Source organism: Puma concolor, chromosome B3 (genome assembly GCF_028749965.1).
Source record: "Puma concolor isolate L17-30 chromosome B3, mPumCon1.1.hap2, whole genome shotgun sequence".
NCBI classification, from domain to species: Eukaryota; Metazoa; Chordata; class Mammalia; order Carnivora; family Felidae; genus Puma; species Puma concolor.
The window spans coordinates 30,657,463-30,676,308 of NC_141672.1; the positions used below are offsets into that span (position 1 = coordinate 30,657,463).

General features: G+C 51.3%; 1 protein-coding gene across 13 annotated transcripts in view; it reads right to left on the reverse strand.

The window, feature by feature from the left end:
• RGS6 (regulator of G protein signaling 6) overlaps positions 1 to 18,846 on the reverse strand; it is a 599,839-nt gene that overhangs the window by 13,333 nt on the left and 567,660 nt on the right. For 12 of the 13 annotated variants that reach the window (XM_086709359.1, XM_086709357.1, XM_086709358.1 and 9 more), the window contains 2 exons: positions 12,188 to 12,277; positions 8,317 to 8,370 (listed from right to left, as the gene is read on the reverse strand). In XM_086709359.1, coding sequence (XP_086565485.1) covers positions 8,317 to 8,370; positions 12,188 to 12,277 — 144 coding nt within the window. The remainder of the gene's footprint in view (positions 1 to 8,316; positions 8,371 to 12,187; positions 12,278 to 18,846) is intronic. The other variant, XM_086709369.1, reaches the window with a different exon arrangement.

The following is an 18,846-nucleotide window of genomic DNA, read 5'->3' on the forward strand; positions in this document are numbered from 1 at the left end:
TCAGCCAACTCCCTTCATAGGATCCCCTCTCCTTTTCTAAGGCTCGTTTATAACCCATAGAATAAAATAGCAGTAGGATCCACGTAACAAATGTCTAATGCATCAGAGGATTCCAGCTACAAGAGATGATAGAATCCAGGGCAGAAGCCTACTCTACAATACCCTGGGCCGTTCAGCTTCTGAGCGTTTCCAGGGAGCTCAGTGATCCTCCAGGGGATGTGTCCCGTTGTTGGGAAGTTAGTCTCCAGTAGACTGGCCCTCCCTGTATCTTCTACCCGTTTGTTCTAGCTTTGTCTGGAACTACCCAGAAAGGTCTGCTTACTGCGAGACAAACACAAATACATCTCGCGATGGTTATCTAGTCTCCTGAGGGACTAGACCTCTTTATCCTACCTGACATACCTTCCCCAGTTATTCTCTACCGAATTTTCTCAAGATTGTTCAAGTTCCTGATAAAATGTGGGGGCTTAGAACCAAGACTCAATACAAGTCTAGAGCAACATGAAAATCAGTGAGACACTTTTTTTAGTCCTTTCACTTTTGTTATCACAGCCTAAAGTAGCTTTTCTTTTAAAAAAGGCAATCGTGTCTTGCTTTTGCTTATATTAAGCTTATAGCTAACTACAACCCCAGGTTTTTTTTTTTTTTTTTTTTTACTTGAATTACAGCAAAGTCTACAAATGTCATTCTGTAGTTATGAGACAGAATGATTTTTAACCTAAATTTTATCTGATTCGATTGTTTTTGACCCATCATCCCACCTGAAGGAGATACTTTTTGAAGGTAATTCCATTACCTACCAAACGAACAACACCTCGTAGGCTGGGATCTCTGAACATGACTGACGTGTTTTTCTCTTCATCTGAGTCATCAAAAAGGATGTTGATAGGACAGGGCCATGTGGCCTACAACCAGAAACTGCCTTTCCGGTTGACACAGATCTATAGAACTCACCCTCTTACCAGCCATTAAAATGCCACGAATGTACTTGCTTTGCCTAATTATGGGCAAACACAGAGAGAGTGCAGGTGGAGGCGGGGAGGGGCAGGAATGGATATTGTTTTCAACCTTACTGCATTACCAGCAGGTCACGAATAGATACTCTCTGGAGCAGGGGGTGTAGTTACGATAATCATCCTTCCGCAACCAGCCCGGCTGACAAGGGCAATGTGGAAAGTTCCTGCTGAATATTACGCCAGTGAGAACCATTTCTGCTGGGGGGCTGTGGTGCTCAGGTCGAAGGGATTTGGCCGTGATTAGGAAGAGTGCACGGATCACTACCAGCTGGTAGGGGTGGTCACACACTCCCAACTCAGCCTCGCCTTCCTGTCTGTGGGGGAGCCACCGAAGGCTCCTTCTCTCACTGGCCTTCAGGTGACATGGCCAAAGTGAAAATTCCCCTGCTCTGAGCCCTCCTCAGCCCCCCATGCGGTGTCCCACTTAGCTTTCTGCTTCATAGCAACATTTCACAGAGTGTTCCTGTGTAAAGTTTTACATCCCGCACCCTGTGCTCCTATGGAAGGGTTTCTATCCTGCCCTCCTTCCGCAATGCTGAGATTCCCAAACTTGACTTGAACCAAGGGTACTCACTTGCCGCTTGCTGTACAAAAGGGGAGACAGAGGAGCTCATTTTGGGGGAACGCTGTGGCGGTCTTACTTCTTTGCCTTCAAGGTCCTTAGACCTAGAGCTCTCTGACGTCTACTGTTCCAGCCTGGACACAGACACCCTTGGGTCTCTTCTCCCTGACCTTGACAGCTTTGTCCCCTCTCTAGGTTCCTGCTATTCCAAAGCCCAACACCTGGGGGTTTCTCTCTTTGCCCCCCTTGGCCCCCTGGCAGGACAGAGGTGGATTCCACCCTTTGAAGAAGTGGGTGTCCTGTCCCGCCGAGTGGTCTTCCCTCCCCACTGATCATCCCACTGTGGTCGCCTTCACCCCCTGCCTTCTCACTGGACAGATGGGAGCCCACGGCTGTTCCCATGTGGCTGCCGGGGGGGCAGGCGCCAAAAGTCTGACTGTGTAAGTGACAAGGAACAGGCTGAAATCCCACAACCGCATCAGCGGCTTTTAAAGTGAGAGCTCCTTCTAGAAGGCCGTCTTTCCTGAGTGGGGGTTGAGAGGAAGGCTCTGCTATGGCAAAGGGCTGCAGGTCACTTCCCGAAATAGATTCCCGCCTGGCACACGCAGACACAGTTTGCCCCCAGCCTGCCTTGCGGGAGACTGGCAGGGTATGCGATTTGGATCTGAATCAGTGGCTGTAAACACACAGCTGTGCCTTTCTGCCTCAGAGGAGTTTGATTTTCACTTGACTGCTCGGCGCACTGGGGTCTGGAGAAGGCAAAAGAGGGCCTGGGTGGTGGGGAGGGAGGGCTGGCGAGAGGAGGCGGGAGAAGCTTTGCAGAGCACGTGCCCCATGCGTGGGGAGGCTGAGTCACGGCTGGGTTTTCTCTCCGAGGGGACACTCTGTGGGGGAGGGGTTTGGGGCTGCTTTGGGCTGACAGGTGGAACCATCAGCTGCAACAGCTGGGGGTTCCTCCTTCCGAGCCAGCGGCAGGGTGTAGGGCTCAGTTTCTCCAAACTGACAACGTCCGACTCTTTTTGGTGAATAAAAATCTTACTTCCCCGGAGTCTCAGAAGACCCGAGCCCATCTCCTGCCACGGGGAGTCACCTCTAGCCCTTCTCCTTTTCTGCACCCCGGCAGCCAAGCTGATTCGGTTGTTGTCTTACAGTTTCTAATGGACTTTGATATTTGCATTTCAAGCTACAATACTGTAATAATAAACACGCTTTCTGAAGCTTTACTTGGAGCCAGGACGGAGAGAGGGGCGGAGGAGGCTTAATGACCACTGCCTATAACCAGTATAGCCTGGACTCTCAGAACCTCCTTTTGGTCACCTCTAAGAGAGGACAGAGAGCAGCAGGATGACACTGAGGTCCCCGGATGCCCACACTGCCTTCTTTCCCATGCCCCACAGTGCATGGGGTGATGCCGCAGCACCCACATGGGAGCACACCCCCTGCCCGGCTGACCTCACCCCCCCACCTCCCGCACACACCCAGCTGGGCATCCTTCCAGAAGGGCAGGGACTCCAGAGCTGGCAGGGGTGACCCGCATGTGTTGCCCACCCTATTTCTGGTGACCCCTCCCTTCCTGCTCTCCAGGGGTCACACTGTGTGAGTGAGCCCTGGGGACTGGAGCAGGCCTATGACTTAGATAGCCGGTGGCACCCTTAGTTCTGCTAGTGCTTTATCCTCACATCCTTGCCCAGGGCTTTAAAGTCCAGATCCAACTCCATGCTCTCCATGGTTTCTGTCCCTGTCTCCAAGGCTCGCAGCCACTTTCCAAGCAGGAAGGCGACTCTTTGCTCATTCTGAGAGATGATGAGCACAATTCAGGAATCCTAGCCTAGAAAGAAGCACAGACCTATGGGCACTCCCAGCTGGAGCAGGCTGTAGAGATTATTTAGTCCAAGCTGTTGTACGTAGGAGGAAACCAGGGTTCAGAGAGGGCTGACCACTTGCCTGAGGCTGCACAGCTAGCATGCTGAAGCTAGGAGCAGGGGCCGCTGCATGGGGGCTGCTGACGAGTTCCACCCGGTCCCGGAAGTCCTCCCTGCTCAAGAGGGGCAGGTTTTTACGCTTTCCTTTCCAAATGCCACCATGCAAGTCCCCCTCCACGTCTAGGCGGGCTGCGGTTTCACTACAGCTGGGCCTCGGGGCACTGGCGTGGGAGAGGCGAGCGCAACAGTCTGACCCAGTGGTCCCAAAGGGGCTCAAGGACTGTTTGCAATCCAAACCAACCCCATGTAATGATTTTTAACCGGTAGTCCTTTGCTGGAGGCCCAAAAGGGTTTCTTTTTTTTTTTTTTTTTTTTTTTTTGACTAAGGTCGAAGCCCTTCGAGGGGCTGTGCTGAATCTAGGTATTTGAGAACTCATTCCACCAGAGTGGGAGGCTGTTTCCCATGATACACTGCGGAGGCATTGGGTGGGGGGACCAGCCTCCTGGGGAGGGAGCTGACCCCCGCTCTGTTCCTGGAGCACCCTGGTTGTCTGCCGGCTGCCTCGCCTGCCAGGAGCCTCAGCCTTCCACTTCCTGATTGGGCCTGGAGCTGGGTGGGGGTTCTTCCTGCAGAGCTGCCTGTGAAGGAGCGGAGGTGGGCTGCTGACTTTTCCCGTCTCATTAGCTTTTCTTTTGGCCAGGGAGGGAGGAAAGGCAGAGGGAGGGAGGGGAGGGGGAGGGCGGGTGACAGCTGGCTCCCAGGGCTTCCGGGTCTCTGACTTTCCGGCTGCATTCCTTGGCAGGCAGGCGGGAGGGAAACGCCTGTTTGGAGATGCCAGGCTCCCTCAGCTGCGGGGCCTGTGGCTTCAACTCCAAGGAGCACCTTGACAAAGCTCCACGGCCATGTTGTCTCAGGCGGGTGGACCCCTGGTCCTCAACTCCTCTCTCCTCTGTGGCCTCCAGTGCTTGCTCGGGCACCTGCAACCCCATTTCCCGGCTTTGGAGCCTGAGGCTACAGCCGAGGGAGCTGCGGCTTAGGTGAAAGCCTCAAGGGAGGCTGATACCAGTGTCACTCGGGCTGCCATTTCCCCTGCCTCGAGTGCATCACCCCCCTGTGGCCTCTTCCATGGGACGGTAAGAAAGAAGAGGACAGCGGGACTTTCGGCTCTGGCCACCCTCCCACCCTCCATGCTGTCTGTCAACAGCAAAACCAGGAGGACGGCGGAGAATGGCAGAAGGCCGGGCACTGGCATCTCTCTCCACAGAGAAGCCCCTGTTCCACCAGTGGGCAGCACCGGGGCTCCCGCCAAGGACTGTGAGGAGGAGAGGGAAGGTGATGGAGAGACGGCCCACGATGATGCCAGATGCTTCCTACTGCATATTTTACAGCCGTTGTGAAAGGGAGCTTCCCGGTGCATAGGACTAGGGGAGACAGGCTCTGAATCCGTGTGTGGGCCGCCCCCTTGTGAGGCGGCCATGTGTTATAGTTCTCCAGCTGGGGCTCCTCGGATCAGACCCACCATGTACAGCGGTGTGGGTCATTCCCTACACAAGGGCAGCTGAAGGTCGAGTAGGGGCTGAACTCCAGCCTGCGCTGTGCTTGTCCAGCTGGGCATCTGTGGGGCTTGGGCCCATCGGAGGAGTCCTGTTTTCTGTTTTGAATGAAGGTATAACATGGGCTAGTTGCACCATGCCATAGACTTTCAGCTATGTTTGGTCTTGAACCTGGGTCTTTCCCGTCAAATAAGCAGAGCTTCGTGAAGGCTCTGCGGCTCCAGTGAACCCAACTACATGATGCTCGGCACGGCATATCCCCAGACATTGGCTTTGTATATTCAAGTTCTGGGTGACTCCAAGTGAATTTCCATTGGAAGGAGAAGCTCCCACAGCACTGCCTCTATGGGGGATTGCAAGGTATCTGCACCCAAACTAGTATGGCCCCAGCAGCTTCCATGAACCACATTAAACTACTCCCCAGGATCTCCTGTGAAAGGGGCCGTGTCTGGCCTTTAACAGATAATCCCTCCACGTCATAATACATCTTAAGACTTGGAAGGAACAATCTGCTTTCTCCAAAGCTTCTTTTACCAAGAAAAGAAAGGAAATTGACCACGGGAGACTATCTGACTGAACTATCCAACCACCTGGATTAACGTTTCTTGCCACCAATTAGTCCTAAATGGCAGCTGGCCTCATATCCTTGGTCCATGATCTGCCTACCTTCACTCCTTCATGTTTCATATTAATCCCATGACACGGAGGGCCTTTTTATACATATTTCCCAGCACCGTGAGAATGTTATTGAACTATCTTTCAACGAGTTTTATAGTTTGCAGTATACAGCAGATGACATATTCATATAGACCTTCTTTTAGAGAAATCTAGCATTTTATGTATATTATATCCAGAAAAATGGCTATCAGATTGCAAGGCATATTGGTTGGTTGGTTAATTCCATTTGATTGGAACACTGGGCTGTTCAGACCAAGTTCTTGGGTTCCAGCCTCACGTACTCTGAGGGTTGCCACTATTCTACAGCCATAGGCCATTTCCTCCAACACAGCCATATCTTGTGGGTGTGTGGTGTTGTCGCAGGAGTACTGGGAACACGGATGCATCCATGCAAATCCATTTCCGCCACTGGAACCAAGAGATTGGAATGCACCACCCATTAGAGTCTTCATGAAAGGGAATCTAGAAACTTTTTGTTTGACGTTTGGCCCTTCTATTGTATAGATGCGAAAAATCTCAGGAGCTTGGAAGATTTTTTTTTCTCCTTCAGCCAGCCTTGAAAACATCCCTGCACACTTGAGACGCTGGGAAGATGTCTGGTGCTTTCTCATTCCACATGCTTTGTTAACAGACTTTGGAGGACCACTGACCCAACACTACTTCTGGGTTGAAGAGGCATCATTAAAAGCTCTTCACAGAGTTTCACTGAGATCATTCAGGCCTCTCCTGATACCCACTTCTCATAAAAAGCAGCCTGGAGATGTTTGAACATCTTGTCTGGGTACCAGCCTTCCTCTCTCCCACCCTCGGCCTACAAGGTCAACCTGAAGGGCTTCCAGGGGGCTCTGAGAGTTCTGTTGCCCTGCGTTTGCATCTAGTGGTCCAGCTTGCCTCACGGTATACTCTGGGTTCTTCAACAAAGTTCTTAAACATCATCTACACACAGCATGCAGTCCTCAAAACCAATAGGGAGGGACAGGTTCCCACCACTCTCCGCAGGGGCTCAGGGGTGGAGAAGCTCCAGAAGGCTTTGTCTCTGGCAGCCTGTGGCAGCTTGTTAGTGTGTGAAGCCACATAGCTGTGGCAAAGCAGCCGCCAAAGACACACGGGGGACCAGTAGGCCTTGCATTCTGCAAGTTCTGATTTCTCATGAGGAAAGCCCATAGAGAAGACCAAAGAAGGGATGAGCACCCATATTTTAATTGCCACCTACTACACTTATTGTGATGATCACACCTAGCAAATTCAAAATAATGTTTAAATTCCGTTAAAATGCATCTGGCTGTGGCAGGTAGTTGACTCGGTTGCTTTCAGCCCAGAATTCTTACAATTTATGTTAAAAAGATGAAATAAAGATACTAATCACACGATAGTTAGGTTTACAAGGACTCTCCTCCTCAACAGAGAAAGGGGAGTGGGGGAAAGGGCAAATCAGCATCAGTGGGTTTCTGTCCTTTGGGAAGGGAAGTGTGGCCAGTTCCACGCATGGCCTTCCTGTTCCCTGGCTGCCATTTTGGTTCCCACTGGCTTGATGTTAACAGTGCAGGCTGGGCCCCAGGAACTCAGCAGCTCATTGTGATGAGCAAGTGAATGCGTGAGAACGAGTCCTTCCTGTACAGTAAGCTCTACGCTCGAATCTTGGAGAGAATGGCATGAAAAGGAGAGATGGGTCTGTGCTGTTCTACAGACCACAGTACAGAACCTCTACTATGCACCTTGGGGAAGACCTACTCATTCAGCACTCTCGCCTGTTACCGTGGGGTTTCCTATATGCCACTCTTGCACTCTACAACCCTCGAATCTCGATGTGCATGGGAAATAGGCCACTTCCCTACAAGAAGAGTGAACCTGTAGCCCACCTGTACTCCCTCTATCAGAATCAGGACAAGGCCTTGCCCCTGGGAGTCCAGGCAGGGACTTGTTTCTTCCTCCACCCCTCGGTGGCTACTGCCCTCCTCTCCCTGTTACGCTACACGGATGAGGCTGACAGGGGCTGTAAGGGATGTCGGAGCTCATGCAGAGGCCACTAACACACACGCCAGCTAGACTGCATTGCCAGAACCCATGCAGCACGGCCACCTTCTGCACACGCAAAAGCCGCCACACAGCAACATCAGCTCGCGACCTGCACCTGCGCGATTGCCAGAGTTCATTCACAGAGGGAAATTTGGAATTTTTTTTTTTCAGGTGAGCTACGGCTCTGAGCCAATTTAGTTTGTGGTACAGTTCGATGGCCTTCTCCCTGGGCTGCTGCAGAAGATGCACAGGCCGAGCGGCCCCAAGGGCAGCACGGTCCCTCCTCCCCAAAGCCCTGAGCGGAATATCGAATGCAAGGCCCGAGGCAGGGCGGTTGTGTGTGCACCTTCTGCAGAGGGAGCCGCTTGGTCTCTTGCAAACCCATCCCTAGAAGAGAAGCTGCAGACGCTCACAAAAGAAAAGGGGTGTATTGAGTGGGGAAAGCGCTGGACTCCCTCCCGCCTTGAAGGAAACGACGACGACGACAACAACGACAACCGAAGAAACAAAATAAAAAAAAAAAAAAACCCAGAAGAAACGTTGAGGGAAGAAAACCAGCTGAACTTACCACACTGCGAGTGAACTTTTCTAAGGAGGTTCTACGACCTTGCTCACTTTCTGGCTTTAGGGGAAAAAAAAAAAAAAAAAAGGTAGGGAGAAAAATACAGAAAAAAAAAATCTTCAGCTTACACGTGGTTTCCAAATAGCAGCAGCGGCAGCTAATGAGCAAAAACAACAGCAAAACAGGGCGAAAAAATGGGAAAAGAGAAGCGGCCAGCGCTGTAGGTGAGTCAGTGGGAGAGACAGAAAACAAGCCTGCCAGAAATGGTGCTGCCTCTTGGAGCAGTTAGGAGAGAGGGGTGTTTGCTCCTCTAGGGGCCATCTGTCGCACTGCAGGGCTCGGAGTGGGAGCCCCTGTGCCTTTGCACGGGGCCACGGTCAGCAGTTTGGAGCAGCCTGCTCCACTGGCTGTGCTCATGGGCAGGAGCCCCTGGTGTGGGTCCTTCAACCTGCAGGCAGACATCTAGGGCCCCAGGTGGGGACCCAGAACAGACTAGCTCTGAGGGCCAGGTGGTCTGTCGGGGATGCTGATGAGACATCAGGAAGTGGCCATGGGCAAGGTGAGGTCGTCAATTGCATGCATAATCTGGGTTGGGATTCTGGGATTTTCCCACCCAGATGCAGCCAGAGAGTTTGTTAACTTTGGTGACTGCCTAGTGGCCCCCTGTTGACTTTCATTCTGTGTTCTTAGAGCAAGGAGTGTCTACGCATGCCCTTTTATTCGGCAAAGGGCCTTGGGCCTCAGAAGGAGTGTTTTGGACAGAAAATGCTCTCTCGGTACGCAGGCAGGTGACCCCAAGTTTTACACAGGGCAGGCTACAGGAGGCTCAAGGACCGCTGTGGAGAACTCTTAGCTAAGGAGCCCGTGACATGGACCAGAAGAGACAAAGCCCGTGAATGCTCCCCCAAGCCTAGTCACTCACTACCACAGAAGGAGAGGAGGCTTTGGTGGGCACCTGACCCTCTCCCTAAGTTTCTAGCTTTTCTGAGAGGTTTTGGGAGAGAATTACATCCCGAATCTTTGCTAGTTTATCCCAGAGCCCTGTTCCAGGGTCCTGAGCCCGAGGCTGGGAAATCTGGAGAGTACAATCACTCACATGGACACACATACACACACACACACACACACACACACACACAGCAAATAATGGAAACTGGAGAGCTGCACAAGCAGCTGGGTGTCTGTGGGTCTCCAGTGTGCCGAAAGCAGAGGGGCAGGCAAAGGGCAGCCGCCTGTCTGTGTGGACAAGGTCAGAGGGCTTCTTTGGCAGTCATGCCCCCGTCCCCTCAGCTGGCTGCCGGAAGACAGGATGTTGCAGAAGGAAAACACAACACACACACACACACACACACACACACACACACACGACACCCCACGGTAGAGCCAGGCTGGTCTTTCTCCTTACACAAGGAGCCGAAGGGTACCATACCAAGTCTCGGCTCTGGGGACAGCAGGACTCAGCTTCAATCGGTGGGCGGCCCGAGGTGGCACACACTTGGCTTGGGTCAGGCTGCTCCTGAGCCCTGCAGCTAGCATGGTGTGCCTACCACTCCTGTCCTCTGGCTACTGGGCTGGTGTTTACGGAGGGTCGCCGTCAGCCTGACTCACTTGGGTTCCTGCCTTGCATGAGCCCTCTGAGCTACCCTGGAAAATCATCATGGGTGCCTAATTGTCCCGGAGGAGCCCTCAAAACCCAGCTCACCTGCCCCTTGAGAACCTGGTTTGCCAGAGTGACTAACCTTATCTTTGACATCATTAGGACAGAGGGTGAACTAGGGATGAAGGCTCAGGAGGCTGTGGCTCCAGACTCCATCACGAGATGGAAAAGCAGAAAAAGCGAGGCCCGTCCTCGTCCCCTCTCGTAGCTGGAGCTTGTGACTCTCACGTACCTTCATGATCTGGACCTTTATGTCACATGGAAAGCCCATCTTTGAAATCAAGGCACTCTAGGCCTACCTGAAAATGCTGAGTTACAAATCCAGTCCACACCTGGAGACTCTCAGGGAGATATGGGAAAAAAAAGTAGGTTTTGTCACTATTTTTGGCAACAACTGACCCCTGGATATTGAAAGGGTGTTGGCATCGGTAAGAGCTTTTCTGCCGAAGAACGTCCTATAATCTGGGGGCTGGGAGGGTAATTCTAGTGAGTTTCATGCGTAATGTTTCACAGAAAGCCGTGGGTTCCTCCCTCACTCAGTGACCTCCTCCGGGATCGGGAGGACTTGCAGGCACAGGAGTATCAGCTCCACTCCCTGAGCCCGGGGTGTGCTCTCCCCTTGAGTTCAAAGCCACAAGGAGACTGAGTGGCTCCTGGCTTCTCCTGGGTATGTAGACGGGCTCGGAGGGGCTGGACTGCTAGAGCCTCAGGATTTCTCCAGACTGTGATCAGTTCAGGGTCTGGAGCCATGAGAAAGGGGAACGTTTGCTTCGACCATCTCCCATGAGATCTGGGCTGGAGACACCAGAAGTGTCCATAACCTTTCTTGAAAAAAATGGGCATCTGATGTTCCCCTCCATCAGAGCCTCCTCTACCTACATCCTCCTGTAAGGGAGCTGGCAAGAGGCCAGGCTTTCCATTTTCCATCACAGTAGTGACATTTGATGGACAGGGTGCAGGCAACCAATAAAGCTGGGTTTCTGACAACCTGGGCTTTCCAGAAGTCCTTTTTCCCTTCTCAGACTATCAGGGATTTTCTCAGGGCTATCTAACAGCAGGATAGCGGGATATAAATGCTCTTCTAGACTCTGGAGTTAAATGGTACTGACCAGATACACAGACAGGATCCTGGCACATGAGGTCGACAGTACACAGAAAGAAGGGCCGCGTGGCTGGGGGGACGCGGCCTGACAGACAGTGTGGCGGTGGACAACCACATGCTTAGGGACTGGGGCTGGCTGGCTGGGAGGGGAGAAGAGGTGTGCACATAGCTAGCGTGGCACGAAAGTGTGGATTTGAGTGCAAGGAGAGCCACACTTAACCAACCGTGGGTCTCAGAGCACAGGTGGCAAAGTGCAGAGGGTTCGCAGGGATACTGGAATCCTGAGCCATCATCTCTCCTGCCTCCCCTTTCCCAGACCCCATGCCCCTCCCTGCTCTCCCTTCCCTCCTTCCCCAAATCCAGCTGAGTTCCTCCTGCTTCAGTTGCCCCTCGCCACTGAAGTGCCGAGGGTCCCCGGGCACCCCCGCCCCCAACTCCAGACGTCAAGGTCTGCAGGGAACGTGACTTGATTCCAAGGGGAGGAGGAATAAGAAGCTGGGGTGCACCTACTTTATGGCTAAAAGAAAAGGCAAACGCTGTGGGGTCGGGGAGGGAGGGGAAAGGGGGATCAGGGAGGGAATGATCCCAGGAATGACTTCCGGGACCAGACTGGGAACTGGAGGAGGGGCTCGGCACGTGTAAGATTTTCTACCCAGATGTTCTGCCCCGATCCTTGCCTCATCTTCATCCCTGAGTGGGTCAGGGAGATAAAATCTGTGGTGAGGGGGTTGGATTTTGTAGTGAGGGTCTCTTTCTGGTTTCCTAAGGGACTCGTTGGGGTCACTGCTAGCCCTGAATCCTTGTGCCAAGCCACTGTGGACTCAGTATTTGGTTACGCTCCCTGCTGTGGGCAGAACACTTGCAGACCAAGGTAATGGGAACATGGAGACAGGAAGCCACACTGTGGACCTTGGCGGCGGCTGGGGGGGGGGGGGGAGGCGGTGCTGGGGTGGTGACAGTTCTGTCTTCCCTTAGAGAGGGAGCAGATAGAGAAGGGAAAGAAGAAAAGAGAAAATAAATAAAACCCAAGGGATGATCATCTCATTTCACGCCAGCAGCAAGCAGCAGGCAAGGGTCAACAGTGCTAAGAAAGGCAGGCCTGCCCTTCCCAATGATACCTTCTTCTTGGCCAGCAGCAAGTCCTGGTAGGCATTTGACCGGAGGAAGCGGGCATAGCTGTCACTCTTCATCAACTTGTAGATGTGTTCCTGGGAGGGGGAAGAAGTGGGAAGACGCAAGAAAGAACTATCAGCCACAACCCAACTGGCTAAGGGGAATCGCAACCCAACTGGCCACTGGTTTAGGAAAGAAACACACAGGCATGCTTCCGTGCATCTAGAAACACTTGCAATGTTTGTTTTGTTTTGCCCCACCCAGAAACACCAAACAAAATCTATTTTCTCTCTTAGTGCGAAACATCCTCAAGGGTCATGTCCCAAAGTCTTTGTAATTGGGCCTTGGTGCCATGTTGAGATGCAATATTGCTTAATGATTAAAACCACAGGCACAGCACTGAGAAGGACTGAGTACTGATACACCCAGCCACTTGGACGAATCTCAAGGGAATTGTGATGAGCGAAATCTCAAGGGAATCCCCAGAAGGTTACATACTGTACAATTCCATTTATATAACGTTCTTGAAATGACAAATTATAGAAACAGACAACAGATGAGTGGTTGCCAGGGGTTAAGGACGGGAGGGGGATGGGAGGGGAGGTTAGTGTTGTATGGAAACCGATTTGACAATAAATTATAAAAAAAATAAAAATAAAATTAAAAAAACATGAAAAAAGACAAAATGAAAGATTCTTGCAGTGATGAAATGCCTCTCTGTCCTACACACGTGATGGAGCTGTACAGAACTAAACAGACACACACACACACACACACACACACACACGCAGATGCACATGAGTACAAGTAAAATTGGGAAATCTGATACTCAGTGGATGTAGCGATGTCAATATCATGGTTATGAAATCATACTATAGTTTTGCAGATGTTACCATTACGGGAAACTGGATAAATGGTACATCTCTGTATTATGTCTTATGACTGCATGTGAATCTAGCAGTATCTCAAAATAAAAAGCTTAATTAAAAGGGCCCCTCGGTGGCTCAGTCGGTTAAGCGTCCGACTTCGGCTCAGGTCAGGATCTCACAGTTCGTGGGTTGGAGCCCCACGTCGGGCTCTGGGCTGACAGCTCAGGGCCTGGAGCCTGCTTCAGATTCTGTGTCTCCCTCCCTCTCTGTCCCTCTCCCACTCACACTCTATCTCTCAAAAATAAATAAACATTAAGAAAATGAAGAAAAGGCTTAATTAAAAAAAAAAAAACACATAGGCAATGATGCAATTAGGTCAGTTGTACATGTTAGAGTCACCATCCCATCCTGAAAGGGTGCCCTTGGCAACCATTTATGGAGTACGTGAGCAAGTGCAGCGGGCCTAAGGCTTCTATCCAGGAGGGGCAGATGCTGTGGTGTAGTATTCTCTCTTCTCCTGGGCTCCTCGAGGCATTTGCATTCTGGTCTTGGTGATGAATTTCACCCTTGACTTCCAGCTAATTCCTATAGTTTGTGGGCCCTTCCTAACAGATCTGTCCTCAACAAGGGCAGGAAAAGCCTGGTTCCTTAAAAGAGAGAGTTTGTTGATTGAAAAAGCATTACTTATCAGTTGTGATGGAAAGTACCTCAGCAGGAGAGCCTGGCTGTCGCAAGAGAGGACCTATTAAGAGGGACAGTGGGCTTTAACTAGGGATGGTGGGATTGCCGGCAGAGGCTGGCTTGGCAGAGGACGCATCTTCCCTTATGTTCACTCACTGTTCATCCCGTGAAGCTGGACAAGGACCCCAGCACTTGAGGGAATGAAAAGCTGGTCAGTGAGGAGACAGTGCTCAGTTGAGAGGCTGGATTGGTCATTAAGGACCTCTTCCTTGGGTACTTGCCCTCCAGGGGAGGGTAGAGGAAGAGAGGTCTCCCCTTAGCTGGGGTGGGGGGAGCACATTGTAGAGATACCTGGCTAGGCTTCTATTGCACCCCAGAGGAACCTTGGACAACGGCAAGGGTTTGCTGGGAGCCTCTCCCTTCCCACTTCAAAAGAAAGTGAAAGTAGAAAGCAACAAACTCCTTGGCCACATATGGATCCTTTTCCATCTCATCTTCAGTTCAGGCACCTGCTTCATTCCTCCTGGAATGCCCCCACGTTTACAACAGCAGGGTGCAACCCAGCTGATGGGATGGCCCACTGCAAGGAGCCAAGCAAAACTCAACATTGGCTTGGATTTGAACCGACTTTGATAACCCAGACGTGTTGCGTTTACTACACTTAGTGAGAACATGCTTCACTTCCTGCAAATTTCAGACAAAAATCCAGCCCACTCTAGTTTAAATTCCTTGAGGGTGGGAACAATGTGTGTTTATCTCTTATTATATGGGTTCCGTGTTAGTGGAATCTACATTGTTTCCAGGGTCACTGAAGTGCTTGTCTGAGTTTAACACCCAGCAAGTTTGCAGGCTCCATATGTATTGTGGTTTATGGTCACATCAGTTTGTGCCCTCTGCATGGAAGGGGAGCGGGGCTCGCACTCAGTTCAAAGGAATCCCATGTGTGAACATCTTGGGTCATCTCTAATGGCCTCAGAGCTAAGGCCAAAGCACCGCTTTGGTCTTTGTTTTCATACATAGTCTCTTTAAGTTGTTCTAACGTTTAAATCTTAGGTACAAATGTGAATCCAGAGTAAAAATGACTCACTGTCTCCTTCTTGTCTCAGGCATCGCTTCTGTCTGGCTGACAGAGCCAGGTGGCTCCTGAGTCATCAGGAGAGACCTGTCACTCATGCCTGGGCCCTCTCCAAACCCCTCTCCAAGGTAACAGGTCCCTGCTTCTTATTCTGACTTCTCAGAGGAATATAAATCCCAGGTGTATCTCACAAAACAGTCCCCACCCTCCACCCCCCTCCACTGCCCCAAGAGAGGTAAGGAAATCTCTCCTAGCCTGGCCCTTCTGGCTTTGGCAACACAGTTCTCCCCTGATCCAGCTAATTCCGCCAACCTCACTGTGGGATGGAAAAGCCTGGTCCGTTAAAAGAAGGAACCTGTCAATTAAAAAAAGAGCAGGATAAAGCGGATTCCCCAACATTTAGTCACGGAAATATTCAGCAAGTGTTTAATGAGAACCTACTAGGTGTAGGCACTCTGTCAGGCACTGAGGTTACAGCCTGCATAAGACAGATGAGGCCCCTGCTGTCGTGAAGCTTCGATTCTATTAGGTAAGATTGATGCGCGAAGGGGATAGACTACTCCCCCCAAAGCAGTCTCAGGTCCAGCCACTAGTGAATTTTGCTTGGCTTCTTGCGGTGGGGCCCACTCCCATAAGTCACCTTTGTAGATCTGGGGGTGTATTTGAGCTACAAGCTACAAAGAAGAAGCATAAGCACAGGGTGCTGTGAATGTTGTATATGGGATGGGTGGCCTACCCTGCCAGAGAGAGGGAAGCATCATCTAAACAACCACAGATCCTCATCAAGGTAGGAAGATGTGAGTGGACAGAGAGAAAAGTATCTCCCAGTTCCGTGGGGATGGAGGGTTGGTGAGTCTGGTCTTTCCGCTGCATAGATGGTCAACCAGAGCAAGAAGGGGCAAGCAGGATGGAGTGGCCGACCGGGATGGTCTACTCTCCAGGGGCTCCATGTGGGTCAGAGGAGCAGTGTGGACACCGCTCTCATCTTCTCCATGTCACATGCCACCTGCAGAGCCAGAGCCAAGGTGGGGATGGTATGGGAGAGGTAGAGAGTGAGGACATGACCTGTTGGGGGTGGGTTCAATAAGGCTGTCTTAATCTGTCAACGCCATCGCTAGCCCTTGGCCATCAGTAGGACAGTCTCAAATTACCCTGTGAGGGAACAACCACCAAAGTAACAACAGCAGATGCAAGGCACAGGTCTGAGAGAGACCATCTGATGATGTGTGCAGATCTCCCGTGTCCCCGGCAGGGCCCCTGGAGGCTTCAGGCCTGGGCCTCTATTTCCCGCAGTCCAGAGATCCATGACTCTCCCCCACACTCCTCTGCTCCCCCAAGCCAAGAAATGGTGCCTTGATGTGCCCAGTTTTTGGAGCTCTGTTCCTTCCTCCTTGCCAGCTTTGTTGAAGAAGCACAAAGACAGTAAACAGGGGGTGGGTGAACGGAGAGCTGAGGTTTTTCTGGGAACGAGAATTAAGATAGGACTCAGGGTCTTCGGCCAGTTCCCAAATGCAATGAGTTTATCACTGCCAGGGACAGCAAGTGTACAAAGCTCTTGGCAATGACCTCTCCTGATTTATGGGAGGCTCTGGTTTGTTTCCCCTGCTTTGCAGACAACCAGTCTTAAGGGAAACGTATATCTAGAATTTGCAAAGAGCAAGGGAGCTACTGGAAGAACCAGGGAGCCCCCACTGACAGAATCCCTCAGGGGCTAGAGAAAAATAAGTTTGATCTTCCCATTTCTTCTTTGCCTTTTCCTGTCTTATCTTCCCTTCCCATCCTCCCTCCTTCCCATCTTTTCTCTCTCCTTTCTTCCTTTCCCTCCTTCGTCATTTCTTTCCTCTCTTCCTTAGTTTTCCCCCTCCTCCCCCTCCTCCTCCTCCTTCCTTCCCCTTCCTTTCCTCAGAAAGAGATAGCCGAGTGGACCATGAACAAGCAGAACAACCAGGGTCCACATCTGCCTTCCCGCACAAGGGAAGGGTATCACCGACTCCAGGGAGGGTGAGGGTGGTTCTCCATAGGCTGAGCCACTGAGGCTCTAGGGCCCTAAATCATACTGGACATCTTACCCACAGCTCTCTGTGGGGTTTGGGCATCACACCCCCAGAGCAGTTGACGGTTATTATACCGGGATGTCACCTTGATGGGACACTCCACCCTCATTTCCCTTTCTGGGCCCAGCCCCAGGACGGAGAGCTCTGCCCGTCTGGGATGCTAAGGCAGAAGCAAGACAACTGGGATCAGTAGGGTGCAAGACACGTGGGAGCCGGGAGGAGCGAGCGGTGCAAGCTGTCTCAAAACCACACCGGCTTCAAAGAATGTTTTGCTGTGATCGTCCTCATTTGGAAATCTCCTTTAATTTTAGGCAAAGCACAGTGACCCTCACGAGCACTGGGGAAGGTAATCGGACAAATGCCGGGGGCCTGCTGGAGCAGCTGAATTACTTGAGAGCACCCTCATATCCTCGCTGCTGTGGGGTCCTAAACCAGCTACGGCCTCATTTCCCAGCCTTCGAACATCCTCCTGGAGTAGGAAACCACTCAGCTGGAGCGTTGCACCGATGCCAAGAGCCCTTCTTGTGATTTTCAAGTGCCCTGTTTTTCTTTTTGCAGATACATGTGCCTCATCTCTGCCCTTCACACCCAGGCTTCCCGGAACAACATCTAGACTTTGGGAACTGCTGGGTCCGTTGCAATCTGTTAGAGGAAATGAGCCCGCGAGGCAGAATGTGATGTTGTTGTTCAGTGGTGGAAACCAAAGACTAAGATTCAGGTCCTGACTCTGCCCCTCTCCGGCCCTGCCGATCACACGATTAAATGCCCAAATAGCAGTGAGAGCACTACAAAAACTGTGCACCTGTAAAGTAATAATAATAATTGGCCTTCGTGTTGTGACTGCCCTTGCTAGGGATGACACGGGGGTGAGACCAAAGACTGCAAGATCCCTGGGGTGGGAGGAAGGGTGAGGCAGAGCCCAGTTACATCATTTTATTTAGTTGCTATTGTTTGCTTTGAATCAGTGCTGAGACTGAAATAGCCCTACGTTATAGATAAGGAGACCGAAACTCTAAAAGGTTAAGTGACTGGCCCAAGTACAGAGCTAGGATTTGAACCCAGAACTGTGTGACCCCCCCAAGCTCATGCTCTTCCCTGGCACCATGTTGCTTTCCATCATCCTTCAGCTGGGGTTTCCAGGGCGTCAGTGCTGCGTGGCTGGGACAAAAGAAGCCCTCAGTGTGTGGCCAGCAGAAACGTTAGGGGTCTCCTCTCGAGGCCTGAGCTGAGCCATCCTAGTAGTAGGTGAACCACCCTTTGGGAACCATTTACCACCTCCATCATCAGTGATGGTAACAGCTGGGTCACCCAGATCAACCGGCTCGGGTTTCTTACCCCCCAGGCTGTGTACCACTTGCCTTCTACACCAGAAGGAAGGGCCTGTTCTGACAAAGCTCTGGGGGCTGACTGAGCCCTTGGGCAGCCATAAGCAACAAATGTGTAGCAAAGCAAGCCATTGAGCAGATCCCTTTTGAGAGACTCTTGAGTATCCTAAACCAAAAGCCTTCAGATCCTAGGCATGGTTAGAGGAGGCCTAGGGAAAATTAGCACTTGTTTAAACACTGATCCTGCAGGAGGACAGAAGATAGGGTTGCACAGTGGTAAAGTCTTGATGTGGGTCCTAAATCAGTATTTGCTAAACAGTTATAGGAGAGACAACAGAAAGAATGACATGGCAATATGGATACCCACTTGCGTGAAAGGTGGTAGCTTGTCCTCACGGAGGCAGCTTTGGATGACTATCCTAGAGTCATATGGATCTTAAATGAGAGGCCCTCATTTGGGTTTCTTTGTCCTTCTAAGCAGAACAAGAGGATGCTTGTTTCTATGCAATGCAGCAGTCAAATCATAAGAGAATGTAAGAGTACATTCTCATTGGTCTTTACCCTACAAATCATCTGTATCAGCATGGTCAATTTGACCAAAAGGTGCAGTAATTTGATGCGGTTCAATTCCTATTCTTTACATAAGAGTAGCTTTGAAGC